Source organism: Tenrec ecaudatus, chromosome 1, assembly GCF_050624435.1.
Source record: "Tenrec ecaudatus isolate mTenEca1 chromosome 1, mTenEca1.hap1, whole genome shotgun sequence".
NCBI lineage: Eukaryota > Metazoa > Chordata > Mammalia > Afrosoricida > Tenrecidae > Tenrec > Tenrec ecaudatus.
In genome coordinates this window covers 257,003,263-257,027,463 of record NC_134530.1, presented here as the reverse complement: position 1 = coordinate 257,027,463, position 24,201 = coordinate 257,003,263, and the positions used below count along the sequence as shown (strand labels likewise).

The 24,201-nt window shown below is 41.3% G+C and overlaps 1 protein-coding gene across 1 annotated transcript in view; it reads right to left on the bottom strand.

The window, feature by feature from the left end:
• Positions 1-4,439, bottom strand: part of GMDS (GDP-mannose 4,6-dehydratase) — a 685,335-nt gene extending 680,896 nt beyond the window's left edge. Inside the window, exon 1 of the mRNA XM_075531631.1 lies at positions 4,120-4,439. Within this exon, the coding sequence (XP_075387746.1) occupies positions 4,120-4,221 (102 nt within the window). The 5' untranslated portion in view covers positions 4,222-4,439. The remainder of the gene's footprint in view (positions 1-4,119) is intronic.
• Between the last annotated feature and the right edge of the window lie 19,762 nt (positions 4,440-24,201).

Genomic DNA, 24,201 nt, shown 5'->3' with positions numbered 1-24,201 from the left:
ACAGCTCACAATGCTCTATGAGGAGAGAATACCAATTCCCAAACTCTGCAACATACTTGCTATTTATAAGGATCATCAGACACCAACTTTCTCCTGATATTGATTTCAAATCATATGGAAACTTCTGCCACTAAATAATAGGTTCCCCGTGCAAATCAAAGACAAATAATAATGTCCTTAACTTCTTTCCTTACATTCAATAAATAGATTATTATTTTCTTAAGAATATGAAGGGGAGGTACCATTCTTCTAATGAAGTAAAGAATGAACTCACCCCATCTGGCAGTAAAGTCACTTGCCTAATATCAGTGCCACACACAGATCCTTCTTAGTTATTTTGCAGTGAACAGCAACTCCTGGCGACTTTATATATCACAGAACAAAACATCGTAGTCCTGACTATCTTCATGGTCACTGATGTTTCCAATTCCATTGTGGCAGCTATTGTGGATTGCCTTCCAACCTTGGGGGTTCATCTTCCAGCACTATAGTGAAATATCTGTTGTAATCCACAAAGTTTTCATTGCCTAAATTTCAGAAGTGGATGACCAGGCCTTTCTTCCTTTGTCTTCAAAGGTTTGGAAATGAGCCACCAAAAAACAAACCCATAGCTCTCAAGTTGATTCTGACTCATAGTGACCCTATAGAACAAAGTAGAACTGCCACCCCCCACTTTGGGTTTCTAGAAGTAAATCTTTATGGAAGCAAATTAAATAACCAAAAGGGCAATGGTTCTAAGTCACCAAGCACTCCAGAGGAGAAAACTGAGGCATTCTGCTTCCATAAAGATTTGCAGCCTTGAAAACCCTATGAAGCACTTCCACTCTTTCTTATATAGGCTCTCTATGAATCAGAATTGCCTCTATGACAGGCAAGGTGGTATGACCTACGTATTTGGGCCTAAATTGTACAATACTAATTTTTTACATACATGTACTGTCTTTTCTTTTTTTCTTCTTCTTCTTTTACATTTTATTAGGGGCTCATACAACTCTTATCAAAATCCACACATATACATTCATCAATTGTATAAAGCACATCCGTACATTCTGTGCCCTAATCACTCTCAAAGCATTTGCTCTCCACTTAAGCCCTCTGTATCAGGTCCTCTTTTTTGTACTGTCTTTTCATGTATGTTTCTTAAGCCCCTCAGAGACTGAGATCCTAGTAGACAGAGAATAGTTTCTTACAAATCTCTATATCCCCAGTAGTACCTCAAACAATAGCCTGACATATGGTAAATGATCAAAAAATACCTCTTGTGCCCACAGAAAGAAGATAGCATGGTAGGAAGCCTAGAAGGTAAAGCTCTGTTGGAAGTAGCAGGCTCAAAATGAGATTTCTATCTTAAGCAGTTTCACAATCCAAGAGATTAAAATACGTATTACCTGTAGAGTCAACAGGAATGGCATAAATGTAAATATAAGGAATGTTCCAGGAACTGCATTTGACAGGGATAGTCTGAGAACATAAAGGCTATTAAACAAGTTTAAAAAAATGAAAATTGTGAAGGCCATTCAGCATAAAATGATTTGAAAGAGATACAAGACTCTAGTTTTCAAAGCACAAAAGAACATTTCCATGGGTGTAGTAAGACAAGGATCACTAGACAATGGAAGTAAACTTTGGTGATGGCCATGGACCTAAAGCAGCAATGCAAAGCCTGAAAATGTGACTTAATAGGGAAAGGTCTTTGGGAAATGATTAATAACTACGATGTCAAGAATTGACAGGAAACCCCAAAGGGCAAACACTGTGTGACCAAACTTATGTGAAATAAACAAATATATGGAAGCCAGAGATTAGTAATGGGTACCAGAGGTTGAAGAAAGGGAAGTATTTTTGTTTCGAGGCACTGCGTTGATATTAATGGTGGTGGAATAGTTTGAAAAGGGTAGTACTAATGGGGATACAACATGAAATATGCAATCACTGTCACTGGAGCTAAAACTGTGGAAGTTGTGTGGGCAGATGTTTCAGGGCGTATATTTTTACAAGTGATTAAAAGATGTTTTTTTTAATTACACACACGTGGAAGGGAGAATGCTAGAATAAGGCGCCTATTAAGAGAAATAATCCTTTACATTCCAGTTCACTTAAGGATTATTCCATGTACCAGAGTCAGACAGAGATTAGCTGTACAACCTTGAGACGCACCGCCAACAGGGCCCTACAGTTGTAGATAATCACTCTCATTTAAGAGTCTGTCATGCCACTACGGCCGTAACACTTCAACAGTGGTTTCTACCCCCATCTTCTTGAATCTGAAGTCTCTTCTTGCCACTGCTGTTGAGTAAATCAACTCATAGCTACCCTTTCTAGGATGCCGGAGACGATAAACCTTTGCAGGAGCAGCGAGCCTCATTGTCCCCTATGGAGCCATTCCTGGTTTGGAACAGCCAAACTTAGCTGTGGAATATGACATGACAAAACTGTGACAACCTCAATGACTGGCCCAAATTAGCATGATGTGAACACTATGGCTAAACCCCAATTTCTTTAATCTAATATATCTAATATAGTTTGGACCACATGGGTTCTGATTTTTTAAGATAGTCCTTATCTTGGAAGTTTGTCCCAACATCCTTCAAGAACCAGTACTTGTCGGGCCCTAAGAGGTGACTTTTATTTAGGAGTGGGTGGGGGAAGAGGAGCTGATACCAAGGGCTCAAGTAGAAAGAAAATGTTTTGAAAAAGATGATGGCAACATATGTACAAATGTGCTTGACACAATGGATGGATGTATGGATTGTGATAAGAGCTGCAGGAGCCCCGGATGATTTTTAAAAACAAACAAAAAATAGTTGCCTTAACTATATACAACAGTTCTTTTCTTTCGTTAATTTTTCATCATAGTTAAGACCATATTTTCCTAAATTAAAACCAATTAACCTAGTATCTCTATGTCCACAACATATTAGTATTTTCTTGTGAGACAGAATAATATAATGGTTGAGAAAGCAAGACTTCAGAGCCAGGTGGGTTTGAATTCAAATTGAACATTTCCTTGTTGTAAGGAAATTAAACTGTTTTCATTTTCTACATCTGTAAAGTGGGATTGATAAAAAGCACTCCCTTAAAAATTACTGTGAAATTAAAGGAGGTAGTATTGGTCAAGTTACTGGCATATAATAAGCAATATAGTATATCATCATGGTCTCTATTGCAGAGTAGGGACACTTCGTATTGGCCACCAACAGTTGCACATCTTTACGCAAAATTGTCATCACCAGTGATTCTCAATCTGAGGGGACTTCAACATTTGTGGAAATGTTCCATTCTTTTAATTCCATTTATCCATGAACTTCTTGAAGCCTACTTCACAGCTTACTAAGACAAAATGCCCTGGCCCTACTTGTGGCCACACATGTAAGAGATGCCTATCAAAACTAGCCAAGGTGAGCCTGGGCCAGAGAGCTCCAGCAGCTCCTCCTGATGAACTCACTCCAGTATTTCATGGAATCCTTACCTCATGTTTGGGCAAATCCATAATACTTCAACACATATGAAAATGAATCTCAGAAATGCATGTGATTTAAAAAGAGTTTTGTGAGTTGATGTGTTGTTGTTATTGTTTGGTTTTTAACAGTTCCTTATCTGTGACTCCATAGCACTACTTTCTTTTATTTTCTCCTGTCCATCTGGAAATCTGGTGGAGGAAGAAGAAGCAAGCCAGCAAAGCATGGGCAGGTAAGCAGAACTCAGCACTCGGATACATCAAGATGCTTCCATACACATTCACAAGCAACTGTGTCCTGCCCCCTGCTCCAATACTCAGAGCTACATAGCACAAACTTCCAAGTGTACCTACATCAACTTGGGAAAAAACGCACACTCGTCAGCTGTCAGCAGGTGAGAGAGGGTAGCCTTGCATGGGTGTGAGGACCACACTGTGCAGAAAGCATGCTCATACATTCAAGAGAAATTCCAGAAGCACTCGGCAAACTCCAAAAGCAACATGCTCCCCACAAACCACCTTTCCTTTTCCATCTCTCTGGTAACAGACACCTTCCGGGATGTGCAGTGGACTGTTCCTGAAGGCAAGGGGAACAAGAAGCACGTGTGCCGGGCGGTAGACCTCAGGCACGGAATCTGCGCGCGGGTCCTGCCCTCACTCACCTGGCCCGTGATGCCAGTGATGAGTGCCACCTTCCTGGACCTGACCGTTTCGCCATCCCCGGATCCCCGGGCGCTGGGGCAGCCGCCACACGCGTGTGCCATGTCCTCTCAGGTGTGCAGCGGTGAGGAGGATCGCCTAGCTGAGGCAGAGAGCTCGGCAAGAGTAAGGAATCGGAGCCCCGTGGAGTAGCTGAGAGTCGAGCTGCCTGGGGAGGGAGGAAGGAGAGGAGGAGGAGAAGGGGCGGGATCAAGAGAAACAGGAGCCGGAGGCTGAGGGGCGGGCGCCCAGCGGCCCCGCGGCCTCCGCTAGCCCAGCCCCGCGGACCGCCAGAAACTGACAGGCAGGCGGAGGGCGGGGCCGAGGCAGTGGGCGGAGCAAAGAGTGGCGGCGGGGCTGCGGCAGAGCGCGCCGCGTCATCACGTCATCCGCGTCGCTCCAGCGGCGCCAGCGGCAGGCCCCGCCCCGGCAAGCACTCCCGACGTCCCCGCCCCTCTCCTGTCAACGGCGCGTTAGGGGCGGGGCCTAAACCTTCCTGCGCTCCGCTTCCCTGGCTCGGTCGGCGGCCTCAGGGAGGCAAGAAAGGAGCCGAATAAGATGGGAGCACGTCACGTCTCACCCTCAGTGAAACCCCCTGGTCTTGTCCGCCCTCTCGAATCTCCCAGAAATCTTCAAGAACTCCTCGAGGATGCTGGGAGGAGCTATGAGCTGACCTTTCCCATAGGAAAAAGACAACACTTCCCAATCTAGGATCACAAGACCTCTGTTCTCGACCTTTGAAAAAAATAGCTAGCAAATGTTGGCGTGCCTTTTGAGGAGCCTCATTTGACATCACATTGCAAAGGTAGAAAATGTGGGGAAAGATTGACTTTATCTCTAGCATGACCTCGCTCTTCTTGCATTGCCCTGAGACTGCGCTACTAGCACTAGATTCCAAATAACCCTAGTCAAAGTATTCTAGTTCGAAGGACTGCCAGTGCAAAAGAAAAAAGTCTCTGGCCAGCATAAGAAAAGGAAAAGGCTGCCCATGTTAATTAACCTGGACATTGCATGTTTCAAAAAGTCATTCATATGCAAGGTGGAGACTTCCCAGAGTACTGAATTTGGCTTCTATTTGGCAGCTGCTGATTGGACAGGAAGAGGAACCAAAGTGATTGGGGCCCAGAAAGAATAGCAAAAGTTAAAAAAAAGAACAGCAAGTGTTTGTACCTAAGCAGTTGGCTGGAAACCAGGAAGGAGACAGGAATTTCCTTAGCCTACTGTGCTGCTTTACTGATCTATGCATTTCCTCTTCCCAATAGCTTTAGAACATTAATTTAAACGAAAACTGAGTGACTGTGAGAATGCCTAACATATGCACATGATATATGGGACTCCTTACAGACATTGAATTCCCTAATCAGTAAAATTCATAAATTAAAATAAAAATCACCTTCCCACCAAGATCCTCGGGAATTCTTAGCTTTATAAATAGACTCATCTTTGGTTTCCTACATAGCCTATTCCCTTTCTTTTCTGCATGAAAAAATAACTGAATACAAAGTTATTCCAGCTGCCAGTAGGAGACTTCCTCTGGATGAGGAAAGAAGAGTGCCTGGAACACAGAAGAGGAGTGCTTTCATTTAGAACAGGAGTTGGGAACAACCAGCCTGCCATTACTGTCGCACACTTCACCAAAGAAAAGCAGTGCCAGCCATTATAGGTGAGTTGACTTAATGTTTGACCAAATATACTAGGCTAATATTTGATTTTGGTGTGCATCAGGGTTGTTTCTACTCACCATAATTATTTAATCTGTGTGCTGATCAAATATTCAGAGAAATTAGATTATATGAAGAATATAGCATTAGGATTGAAGGAAGGCCTGATCACAGCCTGCAATATGCACACCTTGCTTGCTGAAAATGAAGAAGACTTGAAGCACTTGCTGATGAGGATCAAGGACTGCAGCCTTCAGTATGGATTACAACTCAATGTAGGTAACAACCTCATGATACATGGAGAAAAGATTGAGATTGTCAAGGATTTCATTTTTGTTTGGATCCACAATCAGTGTTCGTGGAAACAACAGTCAAAATATAAAATTACACATTGAATTAAGTAAATCTGCAAAAGATCTCTTATAGTGTTGAAAAGCAAGGAGGTTAATTTGAGGGCGAAGATGCAACTGGCCAAAGCTGTAGTATTTTCAATGGCCTCATGTACACGTGAAAGTTGGACATTGAATAAGGAAGACAGAACAAAAATCAATGCATTTGAACTATGGTGTTGGCGAAGAAGATTTTAAAGTACCATGGACTGCCAAAGAAACAAACAGCTAGCTATCTTGGAAAGAGTACAGCCAGAATGTTCCCTAAAGGCAAGGGGATAGGAAGGCTGTCTCACATACCTTTGATATGTGATCAGGAAAGACCAGGCTGTGGAGAAGGACATCATTCTTGGTAAAGTGGAGGGGCAGCAAAAAAAAAGGTGGTCCTCAAGGAGATGGATTGACACAGTGGCTACAAGAATAACCTCAAACGAGAACAATTATGGCACAGGACTCGGGCAGTATCTCATTCTTTTGTTCATAGGGTTGCTATTGGTCAGAACTGACTTCATGACACATACCAACAATTTTCTGTGGCCCATGAATTATACATATGTCCTTTGGCAGATGAAGGTCCCCCACCCCTGAATTAGAGGAACCTCCTATAAGCAAGAAATGTCTTTGAAATCTACGGTATTATCTCTAAAACTTGTTTTGTGTTAACATAAGTATTGGAGCTAAACCAAACCAATACAAACCAGAGATGGCACAGACAAAACCTGCAGAAAAATAGAGCCAGTTGATTACGTGATAGGCTATTAACCTGAACACTGGCTATGTTAGTCAGGATTGACTAGTGATACAAATTCATAGACACTCATGTGTACAAGACAGAGCTTTATAAAGAAGCAATTATGCATCAATAAAACATCCCAGTCCAAATTAATTCCATGAGTTCAATATTAGCCCATAAATCTGATAGTCACCCATGAGTTCCTCTTGAGACTCATGCAACACATGCAATGATGCCAAATGCAGGAAGATCACAGTCCCGCGGGTGGAAAGTCTTGCGGGTCCATGGCAGTAGAAGCATCTCAATGCTGGCAGGAGTCTCCACCTGGCAAATCCAGCTCTAGGACTCTAGTGTAGCTCCAAGTGTCTTGTCAGCAGGAATATCTCAAAGGGAGTGAGTCTGCATCTGGCCTCCAGTGAGCTAATTATCTCCATTTTCGCCTCCCAAATGATGTCACCAAGCTGCAACATAATTGACAGACTAGACTCCACTCCTTTTCAAGTTGACAGGAGATTATGTAACTGCCACACTGGCAGTTCAAAACCTCCAGTCACTTTGCAGGAGAGTGATGTAGCAGACTGCTTCTGTAAACATTTCAGCCTTAAAACCCTACGAGGCAGTTCTATTCTGAACTCTCCAGACTGTGACTCAGAATCAAACTGACAGTAACAGGTTTTGGGTGGTGGTTTAGTGTTTCTAGACCTATTATGAACTCTTAAGACTTTGTCGGCCCTAGTATGAAGTATGATAATAGAAGAAACCATAGAATAAGTAGTACTGTTACGGTCTGTAAACAAATATTTCCCAAATGTCTAGAGAATTGCTAACTAAGAGATATAGTAGGTGGTTGAAAAATGAAGGCGATTTCTCTAGGACGCTTCCTTGAAGAAAGGCAGTAGGGCAACTAAAGGAGAAAAGGAGTGTCTTTGTTCGGTTGGGTTCTCAAGAGAAGCAAAACCATTGTAGCACACACACACACATATATGTTTATCTTAAGGAATGACTCACACAGTTTTAGACACTGGCAAGTTCCAAGTCTGGGACAATATAGCTCCAGGCTTCTCACTCATTTATCTGCCAAACAACAAAAAACTCACTGCCATCTAGTCAATCCTGACTCACGGCAATCCTCTAAGACAGCGGTTCTCAAAACCTGTGAGTTGCGACCCGTATGGGAGTGGAATGACCCTTTCACAGGGGTCGCCCTATTCATAACAATAGCAAAATTATAGTTATGAAGTAGCAACAAAAATAATTTTATGGTTGGGGGTCAGCACAACATAAGGAACTGTTGTAAAAGGGTTGCGGTATTAGGAAGGTTGAGAACCACCGCTCTAACCACTGGTGGAACTGCCCCTGTGGGTTTCTGAGACCTTAATTCCCAGTAGGAGTAAAAACCTTATCTTAGTCCTATAGAGTGACTGCTGGTTTGAAACTGCTAGCCTCGTGGTTTGCAGCCCAACTCATAACCACTATGCCGCCAGGGCTCCTCCATGTATCTGAAGAGGCTATTGAATTCAAGAGCATCCAGCTTTGCATTCGTTCAGTAATTAATTGTCATCAAGTCTTTCACTTTAAGATTTTATTATCAGTTAACTTTGGCCATATGGTTTTGATACGTAGAGATAAGCTTTTGCTTTGCTGCTTGTTAAAACACTTGACCAAAATATTCTAACAAGAAAATAGACACTAATGCATTTATGAAAAGGCCGTGAGGACTTCCAGTAAAGGATGTAACCTTAAATAGATGTCCTGCAGAGCCCTCTTCGACAAAGCTGTGGAAAAGACAGATACAGAGGAAAAACCTAGAGAACTGAATCTCAGGAATGAAAAATAAAGGGACCAAACACTGACAGAAAAGTTGAGGGTGAAAAACACAGAAAGACCAAGAGAAGCAGCAAAATATCACCTGGACAATCATGAGTCAGGCAGCCCCTGCCACAGCATGGAACAACCCAATCATGAAATTAATGGGCCAGCCTGAGTTCTCTATACGAGCCAGGTTGATGGGGGAACACCCAGGATACAATTAAATCCACTGAGAGGTTAGTTGTACCCCTCCCTCCACATCTTAAGGGAAGGTATGTGTGCTAAGAAGATGAGTGAAAGCTGCTGCACAATACAGGAAGAGAATTAAAGGAGGCTGAATCATACCAAGTTTCCCACAGGGCCCTGAGACCAGGAGGTGACACAGGTCACAGGTTTGAGCTCAGACATGTACAGGCAAAGGCTGTGATTTACCACTTGGCCCCAGCTCCAGTATACAGTTCCAGCAACGGTTCCAACGCATGGCAGTAGCCTAACGCTAAAGTTGTTGCATGGATGGAGGACATTTAAAAATATAAAAATTCAACCACTTCTTGCTTTTTCCCCTTCTTGCAGGTTTTTTCTTCCCTCTTTCTGGCTATTGCTTGATAAACAGAACACAAGCACAAAGACACAGAACCACCTGTGTTAGTATGGGTACATTAGAGAAACAAATCCACAGAAACTCATATATAAGAGAGAGAATTTTAGATAAAGGGTAAGTGCACATCAATAAAACATCCTAACCCAATGCTGCCCGAGCCCACAAGTCCAACATTAGTCCACTTGTCCAACACCAATTCCACAAAGTCCTCCTCCATCTCACAAAACACACGCAATGATGCTGACTGCAGGAGGAAAACCGAGTCAGTGAATGTGTAAACATCTCAGCGCTAGCAGGGGTCTCCACACAGGTGCTCCAGCACCCAGGGCTGCATCAGGGTTGGTCATGTGGCTTCTCCACAGAAATGTCTTGCAGAAAGTAAGCTTTGTCAGCTGAAGCAGAGAACTGGCTAAGGCGGCTGCACCCTGGTCCTACCATCAGAAAGCAAGAGACCTGAGAACTAGAAAGGCAAGGCTCATTGAGCCATTTATTTCTCCACCTTCAATTAACCCCACATGTGTTTATTGGCCAGGTTGGCACAATAAACTTTAACTATCTCACCATCCCTGTTGCCACACACACACACACACACACACACACACACACACACACACACACACAAAGTGACATCATCCTTAACTCACCCTATTTTTACTTGAGAGGTCACCAACTCCTAAGGCTGCAGTCCTGTTGTGTACTCCCTGGGTGAGCTGTTGACAAGCACTCACTGGTGACAGAGAAAAAGACAGCAGTGTACGTCTTTGTGCTTTTGCTTTGGTTTGATTAGTTTGTTATTATTCCTGTCCCACTCCACTTCATGGAATCAATTGTCCCTACACTACCCAGCCATCCCCATGACTTCAACAGCTACAAACTACTGGGCAAGGGCTACTACCAATTCCATTGTTACCTTTTCAACAAATACAATATAACACAATATCTCAGAGACAACACTCAATTTCTGTTCATATGAAGAATCAAGCACTCTTCTGAGGAAGAAAAGATATTGGAACTATCAGAAAATAAATAAAGAAGAATGATTCTCAGGTACATTCCATGGAACAAGAGAGGTGAAGAAATAAGAAAAACAGAAAAAATTCTAAAACTCAGGAAAACACTACAAGAGCAGTCTGAAAATGAAAAATCAGAAATCATATAAAAACATAGAAATCAGAATACTAATACTAAGACATTGGAATTACATAACAGTATGAAAGAGTAAAAGGCAGTAGAATTGAAGCAATAGAAGACTGAATTTGTGAACTTAAAGACAAATCTCTCAATACCAATCTGTAAGCTCAATAAGAATTACCATATATACTCATGTATAAGCCGAGTTTTTTATGTTGTACAAGTCTCCCTTGGCTTATACTCAAGTGTCGTTCCCATTTACTTATTCCCTGGGGCAGTGTGGGTGTGCTCTGGTCTCCCCCACTCATCTGTGGGTGCCTGTATCCTCTGTGTGTGGTCCAATAACTGCTGATATCACCACTCCTTTTCTCCAGCATGCCGGAAACTTCTGTGTTGTCTGTGCTGTACTGGGCAGGAACCTGCCCACTTCTGTGCACTGGTACCTGGGGCGCACCACATCCTTGTCAGATTAATGTCGGATGCAGTTGCTTTTCTTTTCCTGTTCTTCTCCAGGGCTGTGACCAATGACATAGCCATTACAGTCTTACCCGTGCTTGGTCACGCCCCCTTGTTGAGCTTTGCTGAATACAAGTACTGGTATATCTCTGGTCTTGGATATACAGTACATTTATTTACAGCATTTAGTCTGCTATATTTTATTTTTTATTTTTAACCACTATCTGGACTCAGTGTTGACTAAGCTTGCATAGAGCAGCCTGCGTTAGGGCTCATAATAAACACGCAGCTTTATGTGTGTACTATGTTACTGCATGTGTTGTGTTAGCACTTCCCATACATATTCAGTAATTCTGCATATGCATTAATGCAGCACATGTGGTAACACAGTGTGTACACAATGCAACGTGTATATTATGAGCCCTAACACAGGCTGCTCTGTGCAAACAGTCATGTCATCACATTCTGGAATATCATCAGCCTGCATTAGGCCTCAAACTATACAAGCTGCTTTGTGTAAATGCAGTAAGGCAGCATATGTAGTAATGCAGTGCATGCAGTAACACAGTGTGTATAGTATGAGCCCTAATATAGGCTACTGTTTGCAAACTTAGTCATCTCATCACATTCTGGAATATTATCATGTGATCCAGCATGTTTTGGGTCTCATGGTGTCTTTTAAGTGAGAGTCTTTTGGAGGGTATCTGTTTTCCATGGTGACGTCTAACTGTCTTGCTGAATTCTATTGCCAATTGATTTTACTTGTTTATATGTATACCAGTAGTTCCTGGACACCACCATTTTTACTGTAAATTGACCTCCTTTAAGAACTATGTTTAGGGCTTATTTTTGGAGGAGGGATTACGGTATATGTTTTTCAAAGTCTTTTTTTAAAAATCCTGTTAGAAATGGATCCTAATACTTCTAATCCTGGATCAAAACAAAAATGCAGGTCATACAAAGCTGGTTTCAAACTTTAGGTTTTGTCAAGAGCAGAAGAAAGCAATAACAGTATTGAAAGTAGGGAATTTTGTGCTGGTGACAAACAAGTGAGGGAGTGGCAGAAAATGAAAGCTGACATGGGAGGTTCCAAAGGCAGAAAAAAACTTGAAGTGGTTTAATGACTTTATATGGGGCTCTAGAGACTGAATTGCATAAATGAGTTATAGAGCATCGTTAAAATGGTTACTGTGTAAAAATGCATGGGAATTCATTTACATGCCCTTCAAATGGCTACAAACAACAAATTAAAAACACCAGGCATTGAAAATTTTGTTGCACCAGAGGATGGTGTACCTCTTCATAAATAGGTTTGCCCTATGTTTGCGGCAAAGAAAGATTTCACAGAAGTTGCCAAAAGACCTTGATGAAAAAGTGATGTCATTCCATTCATTCATCATAAAACAAAGAAGGAACCATAACTATGACCTGGGAGAAATTGGGAATATGGATAAAACACCTATGACCTTTGATCTTCCAAGCAACAGAACTGGGACAAGTTTTGGAAACAATACTACTATTTTACTCAACACCACAGGAAATGAAAAATAACATTTCACAGTCATTCTGTCATGTTTGGCTAATAAAACTAAGCTGTGACCTGTCATTATTTTTAAAACAAAGACGTTGCCTAAAAAGGTCAAATTACAGGGTGTGCATATATTAAAGACTGGATGAATGACAATGGAGCAAAAAATGGCTGGAAGAAATTTGGAATGTATGACCAGGAGCAGCCTTAAAAAAAAAAAAAGAAAACATTGCTAGTTTGGGACCTGTTCAGAGGCCACACACCTGATGACATAAAAAAAAAATTGGCAAAGTCTTCTCAACTTAGGTACTTTGGCCATTGTTCCAGGTGGGCTTACATCTGTATTGCAGCCCCAAGATGGGTTTAAATAAACCTTTGAAAGACTGTGTGTGAAAGATATGGCATGAATGGATGTCATCTGGTCAAGCCTGACTGACAAAAGTTGGAAATCTGATGAAGCCCAACAGAATTGATAGCAAAGTGGGTTCGTGATGTATGGGAAGAGATTCCAGAAGACATGGTGCAACGCGCCTTCAAAAAAGGTAGCATCAGTAATGCTGTGGATTGGCAGTGAAGATAGCGCTTTGTATGAGAACAACAGCAGTGATGGTGATGACTGCAGACTCAGTGATCATGACAATGTCTATGCTGATAACCTCACATCAACTAAAGCTGAAGCTCTGTTTGTACATGCAAATGAAGAGGAGGAATCCAGTTTTGAAGGCTCTGAACTCTTGTTCGAATTTTAGCTTGGTTGCTGATTGAGCTAAGGTTTTTGTACTTTTAAGGTTATTGTTAATACCATAATTGTTTTTGTTGACCCTCTTTTCCACTTACAGAGCTAATTTACCATTTTTATTGGAAATAAATTCAAAAACGTTTAACCTACGGATGCTTTAATTAATGTAATTTTATTGGTATCTATTTTTATTCTGAAATTTACCAGTAGCTGCTGCATTTCCCACGTTGGCTTATACTCAAGTCGATACATTTCCCCAGTTTTTTGTGGTAAAATTAGATGCCTTGGTGTATATTCAGGTCAAATATATACAGTATGTGGGATACTATCAAGAGGAATAACTTATGCCTGATTGAGGTTTAAGATAAGGAAAAGAACTAAGGGGGATGGGTGGGTGGAAACTACAGAGATATAGTTCAAGAATTGCTGGAAGAAAACTCCATAACGTAAAAGGAGAAAATAACCATTAAAAAGGGAAAAAAAAGCTGAAAGAACCCAAACAAGATCTCCAAAAGAAAACCACCATGACGTATCATAGTTAACTTTTCCAGTTGCAAGGATAAGGAGAGAATCCTGAGAGCAGCTTTGGGAAAAAGAAAAGTTACCTGTAAGAGGGAATCAATACGAATACATTCAGTTTTTTCACCAGAAACCTTGAAAGCAAAAAAGCAATGAGAGGACATATATATAATTCTGAAAGAAAAATTACTACCAACCAAGAATCTAAAATCCAGCAAAATTATCCCTCAAAGATGAGGGAGAAGAGCATTCCAGATAAGGTGAAATGAAGGAATATGGACAAATAATACTTAAATTACAAAAGTTACTAAGGGAGGATCTTTGGACAAAGAATCAACACCAGCAGTCATTGACCTAAGATCAAGATACAAGATACCACCACCCAGAAATCAAAGCAGTATTGAAAGTAAAACAAATTTACATGAGTGAACATAGGGAGCCAGTGATATCAATCTGCAGTGAAGACAATTATGAAGTAATAGAGGGACTACTGTAGATGCAAAACATTCTAACGGAGAGGAAATCCAGTAGCTTTGCAACACCACTACAAGAAATCAAGATAACTACAAAGTAAAAGAATATTCCATGTTCATGGATAGGAAGATTAATATGGGGAACTATGTTAAACTACCTAAAGCAATTCTTATGTATAATGCATTCTTGACAGAATGGAAAAAACTAATTACCAAATTTATGTGTGGAGGAAAGAAACCCAGATAAGCAAAGCATTATTTAAGAACAAAGTAGGAGGCCTCTCACTTCCTCATCTCAAAATCTACTACACACCATGGTGGTCAAAACAGCCTGCTATTGGTACAATGATAGCTACATAGACCAATGAAACAGAATAGAGAACCCAGAAATAAATACATCCATTTAGAGGAAACTGTTTTTTGACAAAAGGTTTAAATACATTAGATGAGGAAAAGATAGTCTCTTCAGCAAATAGTGGTCACAAAATTGAATTTTTGTTTTTTTTAAAAAATGAATCAGGACTCATACCTCACTCATAATCTAAATATGGATTTAAACCCTAAATATAAACCCCAAAAATTATTTATCAATGAAAAATAAGGACAATATTAATGGCCCCAATACATGGCACAAACATACTATCAAACATAATGAAAAACAAATGGTAAAATAAGAAATAGATGACAGACCTCATAAAAATAAGACATTTACATGCATCAAAAGACTTCAACAAAAGAAGAAAAAGCGACTGGGCATTTGGGGCCCGGGGGCAATGATGTATTGAATAAGAGACTAATATCTAAAACTATTGGAAAGTGGAATAGCTAAACAAGAAAAAGAAAAGTGATCTAATTAAAATGGACAGGGGGAATAGACAGTTCACCAAAGGAAATAGTCAGGCAGTCAATAAACTTATCAAGAATTATGCCAGATCACTCACCATTGCAACCCTTGTCATGGTTGCAAGATGAAAGCTACATAAATACTTATCAGTGGAAGAATAGATAAACCTTTTGGTACATACCCACAAGCGAATACTAAAGAATAGCTCCAGCTCCAGAATGATGAAATTGTGAAACACTTCATGACACAGATGGATTTGGAGGACCATATGCTGAGTGAAAGACTCTATCCTGAATGACCCTAATCAGTCATGAAAGGGCAAATATTGTATGAGACCACTATTGTAAAAGAAAAACACAAGAGAAATATTTTCATACCAAAAGAAATAGACTTTGATGGTTACCAGGGCTGGGAGAAAAAGGGAAGCAATAGGCTAAAGAGGGTAGACAGGAATTAAATTGTATGGATGGAAAGATCATATTTTACAAGAAAGAGAAAAGAAAAATGGAGGGAAGGGCTGAAACAGGGCAAACTACTGGATGTTTGAAAGTTGTTTAAATTGTCTTATACAAAAGGATTATCTAAAAAGTAAAGCCCACCTAATTCACAATAAATAGTGAAAAACAAACCCAAGGACTGATAGTTTGAATATGAATCCTACAGACATAATAAAAAGTTGCAGAACGCAATCTGGAGTTGGCATGCAGACCCTACCATGATGCACCAAACCATGAGGACAGTGTCGCCACATGGAAGGACACATGAAAAGAGAGAGCTAGAGGGCTGGCCCAAACCAGAGCCAAAGTGACCCCCTCCCTGGAAGTGGGTGTGGCAGAGAGCAGAACTGAACCTACAGGTTGGGGAGAGGGGCCAGCATGCCACACCCACATGGAGACAGACCATGAGGGAGTAAGAGAAAGAGAGCCCAAATGGACCCCATGCTGGCACACAAGACTCTGAGGATGACATCCCTGCGGGGAGCTAATTGGACACAGAGGGGACTGAGCAACTGACAACAGCACATGTCTCGCTGTCCCCTTACTGGAGCAGACTGCGACAGAGGACATTTCTGGGGTCACATCCCCAAAATGGGATGAATCAAGAAGGGAGTATACTGGATAAACAATCTAGTGGAGAAAACAACAGGACAGATGGTCCGCGGGGGGTGGGGAGGGGGGGTGGCGGGGGACATGGGGAAGGGGTTGAGGAGGAAAGGAAGTTGTGTTAACAATCCCAGGGACAAGAGAACAACAGTAATCCAAAATTGGTGGTGAGGAGGGTGTAAGAGGCCTGGTAGGGCTTCATCAAAGGTAATGTAACTGAGAGGAAATACTGAAACCCAAATGAACGCAGAGCATGATAGTGGGACAAGAGGAAAGTAAAAGGAATTAGAGGAAAGAACTAAGAGGCAAAGGGATATTTATAGAGATCTAAATACAGGCATGTACATATGTAAATATACTGATTTATGATGATGGGGAAATAGGTTTATGTGCATATATTTATAGGTTTAGTATTAAGGTGGCAGAAGGACATTGAGGCTGCACTCAAGTACTCCCTCAATGCAAGAACACTTTTTTCTGTTAAACTGGCATTCTATGATACTCACTTTCCCGACACAATTGCTGAAGAAAGACAAATGGGTGCATAAGCAAATGTGGTGAAGAAAGTTGATGTTGCCCGGCTATCAAAAGAGATAGTGTCTGGGGGCTTAAAGGCTTGAAGGTGAACAAGCGGCCATCTAGCTCAGAAGCAACAAAGCCCACATGGAAGAAGCACACCAGCCTGTGCGATCACGAGGTGTCAAAGGGATCAGGTGTAAGGCATCAACAAAAAAAAAAATCTTACCATAGTGAATGAAGGGGGGAGTGCAGAGTGGAGACACAAGGCCCATTCATCGGCCGCTGGAAATCCCCTCACAGAGGGGTCTAGAGGAGGAGATGAGTCAGTCAGGATGTGATATAGCACCGATGAAGAATATAGCTTTCCCCCAGTTCCTAAATGCTTCCTCCCCCCAACTACCATGATCCAAATTCTACCTTGCAAATCTGGATAGAGCAGAGGTTGTACACTGGTGCAGATAGGAGCTGGAGGCACAGGGAATCCAGGGTGGATGAAACCTTCAGGACCAGGGGTGTGAGGGGCGATACTGGGAGAGTAGAGGGTGAGGGGGTTGGAAAGGGGGAACCGATTACAAGGATCTACATGTGACCTCCTCCCTGGGGGACGGACAACAGAATAGGGGGTGAAGGGAGACGCCGGATAGGGAAATATATGACAAAATAATAATTTATAAATTATCAAGGGCTCATGAGGGAGGGGGGAGCGAGGAGGGAGGGGGGAAAAGAGGACCTGATGCAAAGGGCTTAAGTGGAGAGCAAATGCTTTGAAAATGATTAGGGAAAAGAATGTACAGACGTGCTTTATACAATTGATGTATGTATATGTATGGATTGTGATAGAGTTGTATGAGCCCCTAATAAAATGTTTTATAAATAAATAAATAAAATGAAGCTCCAAAAAAAAAGAAAACAAAACAAAAGCTCATGAGTGGCCAACTAAGGTGAGCTACACGTCTCCCCCAATCCAGAGGGAGGAAGAATGATGAAAATCAAAGATATATGAAAGCAATTAGCCCAATGGACTAGTGGACCACGTGAACATCAATGACCCTGGACCCAGAAGAACTACATAGTGCCCGACTACCAATACCAACTGCTCTGAAGGGGATCACATTAGCGGATTACATTAGCGGATCACATTAGCGGATCCTGGAGAAAAATGTGAAACAAAACTCAAATTCTTAAAAGAGACCAGGTTTATTGGTTAGACAGAGACTTGTGGAACCCTATGGCTTTGGCTCTTAAGTCACTCTTCAGATCTGGAACTGAACTCACTCACCCCCATGGCTTAATTTTCAGCCAGGCAAAAGGCTACAGAGCTACAAGGGAAACAGTAACACTAGTGAGGTATAAACACCTTAGAATAATCAATCATTTGAGATCAAAAGAGCAGCATTTACCTAATGAAAAACTTCAGAAGGGTAAGGATAGAAAAAGGAATGGAGAAAGAAAACAAAGGTTAGAACTTGGATAAATCACATTATACTGAGGGGACTGCAGTCAATGAGATAAAACACAATGTGCATGAATTGTTGGCTGTAAAAACTGATGACCGGCTCTGTAAACCTTCATTCAATTCACAATAAAATGTTTTAAGGAAAAAAAATGTGGTGAAGAAAACTGGTGGTGCCAGGCTATCAAAAGATACAGCATCTGGGGTCTTAAAGGATTGAAGCTAAACAAGTGGCCATCTAGCTGAGAAGCAACAAAGCCCACCTGGAAGAAGCACACCAGCCTATGTGATCATGAGGTGTCAAGGGATCAGTTATCAGGCATTAAGGAACAATGTGGGCAACTGGACAACCCCTTAGAGAAATGTCGCAAGAAGGAGATGAGCCAGTCAGTGTAGCAATGATGAAACACAACTTTCTTCTAGTTATTAAATGCTATCATGATCCCAATTCTACCTTGCAAGTCCAGGTAGACCAGAGGATGTACACTTGTACAGATAGGAACTGGAAACACAGGGAATCCAGGATGGATGTTCCCTTCAGGGCCAGTGGTGAGAGTGGTGATACTGGGAGGGTGTAGGGAAGGTGAGGTAGAAAGGGGAACCGATTACAAAGGGGAACCGATTACAAAGGGGAACCATTTTCTCTGGGGGACAGACAATAGAAAAGTGGGTAAAGGGAGACATTGGACAGTGTAAGACATAACAAAATAATAATCATTTATACATCATCAAGGGTTCATGAGGGAAAGGAGCCCGGGGAGGGAGGACAAAAATGAGGAGCTGATACCAAGGACTCAAGTAGAAAGCAAACGTTTTGAGGATGATGATGGCAACAAATGTACAAATGTGCTTGATACAATGGATGGATTGTAATAAGAGTTATATGAGCCCCCAATAAAATGATTGTTTTTTAATTTGCAGAAATCTCCTATTGAAGGTAATGAGGTCACAAACTCCATCATCTCAAATAGTAAGGGACATAAACTAAACTGAATTAATCAAACTGTTACCATCAATTTTATGTACAAATATTGCTGGTAATTTGAAGCTATGAATGTAATAAACCATTTTTCTCCTAAATTTTACCTGTTGATTTTGACTGATTCTTGATGTGCTCTTAAATATGAAATAAAGAACTGAGACCACAATATATTTTTTAAAAACACATTATTGTTGTTACATACTTTCAAATCAGCTAGGTTTATAGTGACCCTAACAGAATGAAACACTGCCCAATTTTGTACCATCCACAACAATCATGCCTGTGATTAGCTAGTTGTTTCAGCCATTGTATCCATTCATATAGTTGTAGTTCTTTCGCTCTTTCACTCACCCTCTGCTTTACCCAGTATGATGTCCTTTAGGAATTGAACCCTCTTGAGGACATGTCCAAAGTACATAACAGAAGTTTTGTCATCTTTGCTTCTAAGGAGTAATCTGGCTCTCTTCTTCCAACATTCATTTGTTCTTTTTTCTGATAGTCTATTGGATATTTAATTAAAAAGAAAAACTTAAGAGACCGCCCCCAAAAATCTCTAACATGTTTTAAGGTGCTTTCAAATTATTTCAGATTCATAGGGACCTTATGCACAACAGAACAAAGTACTGCCTCGTTCTGCACCATCCTCACCATTGTTGTTATATTTGAACTCATTGTTGCAGCCCACTGTCATCCACCTAGTTGAAAGCTTTCCTCTTTTTTCTCACCCTTTACATTTTTATGTAACACTATCTCTTGTGATAGGCCCTCATCTCATAGGTCTGGATATATCAGAAATAATAGGCAATCATGCCCAGGGCTTGCTTTGCTGTATAGTTAGTGTATGCATGTGTATGTTTGAGGACTGGCTTTATTAAATAACCAATTGACAGTATATCAAAATGGCACTCAGTTCCTGGAACTTGGATATGAATCTAGATGATATGACAGAGGAGTTATTTATGAAACCACGCAAAGTTATTAAACTAATTTGTCCAGGGTCGAAAGCATTTTTGACTTTAACAAGGTCCCTATGAATCAACATCAACACAATGGTTGTGGCGGTTACATAATCTGTCAACTTGCAGTGGCGTGGAGTCTAGCCTGTCAATCAGGTCACAGCTTGATGACCTCATTTGGAGGCGCTAAGGAGATAAATAGCAGACTGGCAGCTATATACACACAGACACTTATTTGTCTTTCTACTGACAAGCCACATAGAGACCCCTGATGGACCCAGAGCCCTGGAGCTGGAGAAGCCTCATGGAGATCCAGGCCAGCACTGAGATGCTGCCACTGGATCCAGAAGACTTTCCACCCACTGGCCTGTGACCCTCCTGCATTCAGCATCATTGCATGTATTGCATGCGTCTGAAGAGGAAATAATAGACTAGTTTTGAACATATAGGCTAATATCAGACTTATGGACTTGATCTGGACTGGGCTGGGATGTTTTCTTAATGTACAATTACTCTTTTATATAAATCTCTTTCTTATACCCATATGAGTGTCTTGGATTTGTTTCTCTAGTCAACCCTGACTAACACAATGGCAGTCTTTGGTTTTTGAATTATTCTCCACAATTGGCTCCCTTAATGAACCATGCTTCTCAGTATTCATGCCCCAATGTCCCCACCCCTTGATTCTCTGCTGATTCTGTAACCGGCTTTTGACTGTAAGAATAACACCCTGCATGACTTCTTAGCCTGGAAGCCTGGCTGTTTCCACTTGATGTTCTTGAAATGTTTCCTCTTGGAGCCACCTGCCCTGTAATAAATCAAACCAGTCAGGTGCCACCACATTGTGAGGAAACCCAAGCCAGATTGCTGAACATAACTTGCTCACCATTCTTATGCCTTATCACCTAGATTGTCATCCAGGAAAGGGAGAATACCATTATCACTAACCTACCGGTAAGTATATTTCATTTGGCTGGCAGAGGAGGCTTAATGGCAAGACTATCTTACCCATCATATCTCACTGGATAAAGTGGTATCATATCCTTTCTGATTAGCCATACTCATTGCCATTGAGTTGATTCCAACTCATTGCGATCTTATAGAGCATAGACCTGTCCTATAGTGTTTCTTCCAAAGCTATAAAACCTTTACAAAAGCAGATGGTCACACCTCTCTCCTGTGGAATAGCTCATAGATTCAAACCCCAGCCTTTCAGTTGGCAATTGATCACTTCACCAATTCACAAGTTCCCTGGACACTTCTTAATACTCTGTGAGCTGAAAAAACAGAGTATCTTTCTACATGGTCATTTGCTGCTTCTGCTGTTACAGCTACCTTGCCAGGACCACAGTTGATCTGATTTGCCACAACCCAACTGTTTCTGCTGCTTATTGTTGACGGAAGTATTTGTCCCTACCAGTGCTTAGTATCCGTTGATTAAGTCACCAAAGCAGCAGCTTGCTTTCTTAGATCTCACTGTTTACCTGGAGAATTGGGGACAAATTACCCCAAAGGTACATTTAAGGATTATTTCGTGCCACCCTTCGCTGTCAAATCAAAAGGGAGTCCTCACTATTTTTTGGGACACATTCCAGAACAGAGTCCAGAAACTTCATCCCTCTCCTATCTTAGGGTGATTTCTTTAGACATTCTTTCCAGAACCTGAAGGGAACCTCCTCAGATGGGAAAGAGAGATCACTTAAAATTGTACTAGGACCAATCATTTACTCTTTCTCCTAGGAGGTATAGAAATTCCCAAATGAATAGGATTCGTGGGGTTTTCCTGAAAATCCTAGCATTTCTCTGTTAGCCATGCAGGTTTGGCTGCCAGCCAAGACCTTTACTGGTCATATAAGCACTAGAGGGAAGATTGGAAGCCAATACTGGTTGAAGTGGACTCAGCCTAGAGGAACTTGAAATTTATGACAACATCTTGAACATGTTAAACATGTTACTACAAAATGGTAAGGTTTCCCTGGCACTAGATTGCTTAGAATAAAAAATGAGACCAATATCTTAGCCTTGAAGCAATTTTGACATATTATAAGGGATCATACTAGTAGCCAGGAACTGGAAAGTTTCCATAGGCAGTCAATGGTATTTTATTACCTCATCCAATTTAAAGAATAATGCATTGCTTCTACTGTTTTATGTTATTAGACATTCACTTTTTCTTGAACCAGGCTTTAAGAAATATTGTAAAGAGGGGAGCTGGCACCCAAATGTTCTTACATTTTGACTGAAAACCAGAGCCAACTGCTAAGAAGACTTAAAAATTCCCATACTTTACTCAGTTAGGTTTGATGAAACCTAGATAGTTAGGATTAATGAAAACAAAACAAAACAAAATGTTGTATACTTTAAGAGACATTTCTAATTAGACAAGTACAGCAATGATACCAACTCTCAGCTCCCAGGTTTGGTTTGGTTTTTGGATGAGAAAATGATATATCCAGGGTAGAAAATGTTCCCAATCAAGCCACGTGAATGAATAGTTCTAGCTTGAAACTATTGGTCCAACTAAAAAACCTGAACATTTTTTAAAAAGGGGGAAATAAAGGAGCTGGAGAAAAAATAACCTTGGCTCACACTCTTTAGAGGGTACAGAATTCACACTTGTAATCCTTATTTCCCTGAAGATGGAGACTCACCTCATAAAAAATTATGAGTAGTTATATAGAAGATAAATAAATATATTTTGCTCTTTTGAACAAGTATTTCTCTTGTGAAAAACATTGTCCAAAAAAATGCAAGATGGGGTAATTTCCTTCAGAGCAGGGTGTTCTCTGACACTGAGGTTGTAAATATTAGGACATGTCTTTACATTTCAGAGCTATCTCATTCTCACCCAATTCTGTTTCTGCTATTCATTCAAAGAAAAGGGATTCATACAATTTGCTTTTATTCTAAAGAGAACCTTTATACTAAAACCACCTGTCTTGGTTGTGCCATCTCCAGTAGCATGGGATTTGATTCAACACCCAGCACTCCGTCCTATTTACTTGCAGAACTGGAACATAGCTGGAGGGAAAATAAAAAGGACCCGGTCTCCCACTTTCCCGATGTATTTGTCCTCTTGCTCCACTTACCCTCTCTCAATGACATATGTACACAATATCCACTTTGTTGGATTCTTAGCCTTGATTAGGAGCTGTAAAAATGGCATCAGGGTAGCATCTGACCTCCACTGACTTCACAAGGGCGAAGAAAAATCAAATTCAACATCAGCCATTGCATATGCCAGTGATGTAGAAGTTACACATGCTTCCCCTCTCCAGCTTTCTTTACCAATTCTGTTACCACCTGTTGTTCTCACGGCACGCTTTGCTGCTTTTCTGGGTTCTTGAATTCATAGCACCAATACTCATGATGAAGGGGTTTATTAGGGAGGTTAACGGTTTACGATTCAGAATTACAAATGCGCAGAATACAGTTCTCTAGTCAGGACAGTTTTTTCTCAGCCATGCCTGCAGGTGTTCCTTTCTCTGTTCCATGACTTCTCAACCACCCAGCATCTGCCCTCTTCCTGGCCTGGGGAAGTATTACAAAGCTCTTATAGCTCTTGTCTTCTCAGTCCTGTGGCCCCTTAGTCTCTGCCTTGCTTGGGCAAATATAAATCTGCTAATAAATGCCCATTGTGCCAGTAAGTCTCGCCCAAAGTCCTGTGGAACTGTAGTTCCATGAATTAACAAATTTAACGCCCCTCGTCCCATTCAGTTAAATTCCTGGAGACAATCCACCCAGCCCGCCAGCCTTCCACCAGAAGGCACTCACCTTTCGCACACTTGTCTGCTGGAAGTCCATTGCCCTGTCTCAAGCTCTGATTCTGCTGCCTCTGCTTCCATCACTTCTCTGAGGCTGCTCTGCTGCTTCTGGTATCACAGATGTCTGTGCCTTGGGGTGTCTCAGCACAGGGGAATCAGAACCCAATGTATGCATGCCACTCCAGCATCTTATTTGTTGATAGTAATGTGATTCTCCACTTCTGCCCCTTAGATGGAAAACTGACCAACCCTCTTGTTAGATAGGGTTTCATGCACAGTATATGCATGGTCCCAACCCCAAAGTTCCAAGAATCTTATTTACATTACCTATAAGCTATACAGCCCCCCTAATGAGACATACACAGCCTCCATTTGCATAGGTCTA